The sequence below is a fragment of the Myotis brandtii genome, unplaced genomic scaffold (genome assembly GCF_000412655.1).
Source record: "Myotis brandtii unplaced genomic scaffold, ASM41265v1 scaffold410, whole genome shotgun sequence".
Classification (NCBI taxonomy): domain Eukaryota; kingdom Metazoa; phylum Chordata; class Mammalia; order Chiroptera; family Vespertilionidae; genus Myotis; species Myotis brandtii.
Window position 1 is genome coordinate 1939540 of NW_005365764.1, and position 2228 is coordinate 1941767.

A 2228-nucleotide genomic window follows, 5' to 3' on the forward strand; every position below is an offset into this window, starting at 1 on the left:
CACGCCGGCCCTGCTGCCCCTGACCCAGCCTGGGGGTGGGGGTAGGTCTGTTCCAGGAGAAGCCGCACAGCCTGCAGAACAACATCCGGACGTCCCTGGAGAAGAAGAAGCGGGGCTCCGGGGTCCTGTGGGCCAGCCGGCCGGAGGTCACCCCGCAGGGTCAGTGGGCGTGGGGGCTGCCTGGGGTGGGGGTGTCGGGAGACCCTGCCGTGCTAGGGCGTGGGAGCCCGTGAGGAGAGAAGGCGGTGGGACAAGAGCCTGTGTTCTTGGGTCGCTGTGGAGGGACTGGGTGGCGGGTGGACTCAGGGTGAACCGGGCCCTCCGCCCCTGTCCCACCAGCTGTCCCCAGCCAGCTGTGGGCTCCCCTCCTGCCACCGCTCCAGCCCAGCCTGTGGTGCCCGTGAACCTGCCCTGTGCACCAAACCCATCCCGAGCAGGGGAGGGCAGGGGCTTCCCGACGCTGGGGTCTCCATCAGAGCCAGGGTGCTAGGACACGTGTCGGAATTAAGTGCCCCACAGGGCAGTTCTATATGACCATGGTCACCCCATCTGTGCCCACCATTGTCCTTAGCAGCCCCAGCCCCACCGTTCACACTGCTCCCATCACTGGCGTCACTCATTCCCCTAGTGCCCGTGGTCGGCAAACTGCGGCTCGCGAGCCACATGCGGCTCTTTGGCCCCTTGAGTGTGGCTCTTCCTAAGCCTTAGGAGTACCCTAATTAAGTTAGTAACAATGTACCTACCTATATAGTTTAAGTTTAAAAAATTTGGCTCTCAAAAGAAATTTCAATCGTTGTGCTGTTGATATTTGGCTCTGTTGACTAATGAGTTTGCCGACCACTGGTCTAGTCCATGCCGACACAGCTCCACCAACAATTCCCATCGCTGCCACTCCCTCTGCCCTTGCCACCACCCGAAACCGCTGACTACCACCTCGTCCCCCACTGTCCGTGCAGCCACCTCATCCTGGTGACCACCACCAAGGTCAGGGCTCGGCTCCTCAGTCAGCAGAGGGAGGACTGCTCCAGGGTCAGGGGGAGCCAGTCCCGGTAACTCCGCCCCCTCCAACCCTCCCTTGTCCCCTAGACTCCCCAGGCACCGTGTACGTGTCCAAGGTGAAGAGTAAAGGCCGCCCGGCTGTCTACAGGTTCTCCCTCAACGCCAGCCTGCCTGCCCCCTGGCAGATCGTGTCCCCTGGGGACGGGGAGGTGCCCTCCTTCCAGGTAAGCCCAGGCTGCCGTGAAGTGAGCCACCACGACCAGGGGAGGGGGCCCTCAATGCCACACTGATGGGCACTGGCCGCACAGGGAGGGGGAGGCCGGGTCTGTGAGGCTGGAGCTACTGCAGGCCGATGAGGAGTCTCTCCCGCCAGTAGCCAGGTCTGTGGCAGGGACCTGCAGGGTGGCGAGAGCATGGGCTACCGAGTCAGCCAGGCCTGGGTTCGAGTCTTGGCTCTGCCATGTATACTCTGTGTGTCTTTGGGCTGATTACTTAGTCTCTCTGAGCCTCAGTTTTCTCATCTGTGAAATGGGGATCTGAAAAGTAGCAGCCAGGGTTGCTGGAGGTGCATGAGGTAAGGCCTGTGCATTGCGTACCATCTGGAGCCTAGTAAGTGCTCAGTGAGTGGTAGCCACTCGTTAGACTGTTGTTCTTGGCGGCTGCTCCAGAGCCCCAGAAAAAGCCTCCAAAGTCCAGCCCAGGCCTCCAGTTTTTCCTTCGCAGGAATCGTTTCTTTAACATGTTACACCCTCCAAAGTGACACTTAACATGTGTCAGCACATTTATCCATTTGAAAGATGAGGTGTCTGAGGCATTTCCTGACTCTGAGCCTTTGCATTGCTGTTCCCACTAGAAAACGTTCCTTCCAGCTTAATGCATGCTGACGCCTCACTCAGGGCTCAGCAGAAGCATCGGCTGCCATGGAGCCCTGTCCTGGCCATCCTTCTTGGTTTGCCCTCCTCTTCCCCTGCCCGTTTATCCTGTCTTATCATCATGATTGTCTAATTCCTGGCCCTTAAAAGAACCTACAGCTGTGGTCATCGCAGGCCATGAGGGCAGGGACCGCGCCCATCTTGCTCACTGTGTTCTCAGAGCCAGCTCAGGGCCTGGCCTGGAAGAGATGCCCCAGTTGAAGGAAAGACTGAGGCCCAGAGAGGGAAGGGAGGATTTGCCCGATCTTCCAACTCGAACTCAGGCCTCCTGTGTTTCTGCCCAAAGCTCTCTTCTCC

The 2228-nt window shown here is 59.3% G+C and overlaps 1 protein-coding gene across 1 annotated transcript in view; it reads left to right on the plus strand.

Annotated features, from left to right (window-relative positions):
• The window catches only part of PTCHD2 (patched domain containing 2), a 25948-nt gene that overhangs the window by 13427 nt on the left and 10293 nt on the right, over window positions 1-2228 (plus strand). Inside the window, exons 11-12 of the mRNA XM_005873434.2 lie at window positions 46-159; window positions 1087-1223. Coding sequence (XP_005873496.1) covers window positions 46-159; window positions 1087-1223 — 251 coding nt within the window. The remainder of the gene's footprint in view (window positions 1-45; window positions 160-1086; window positions 1224-2228) is intronic.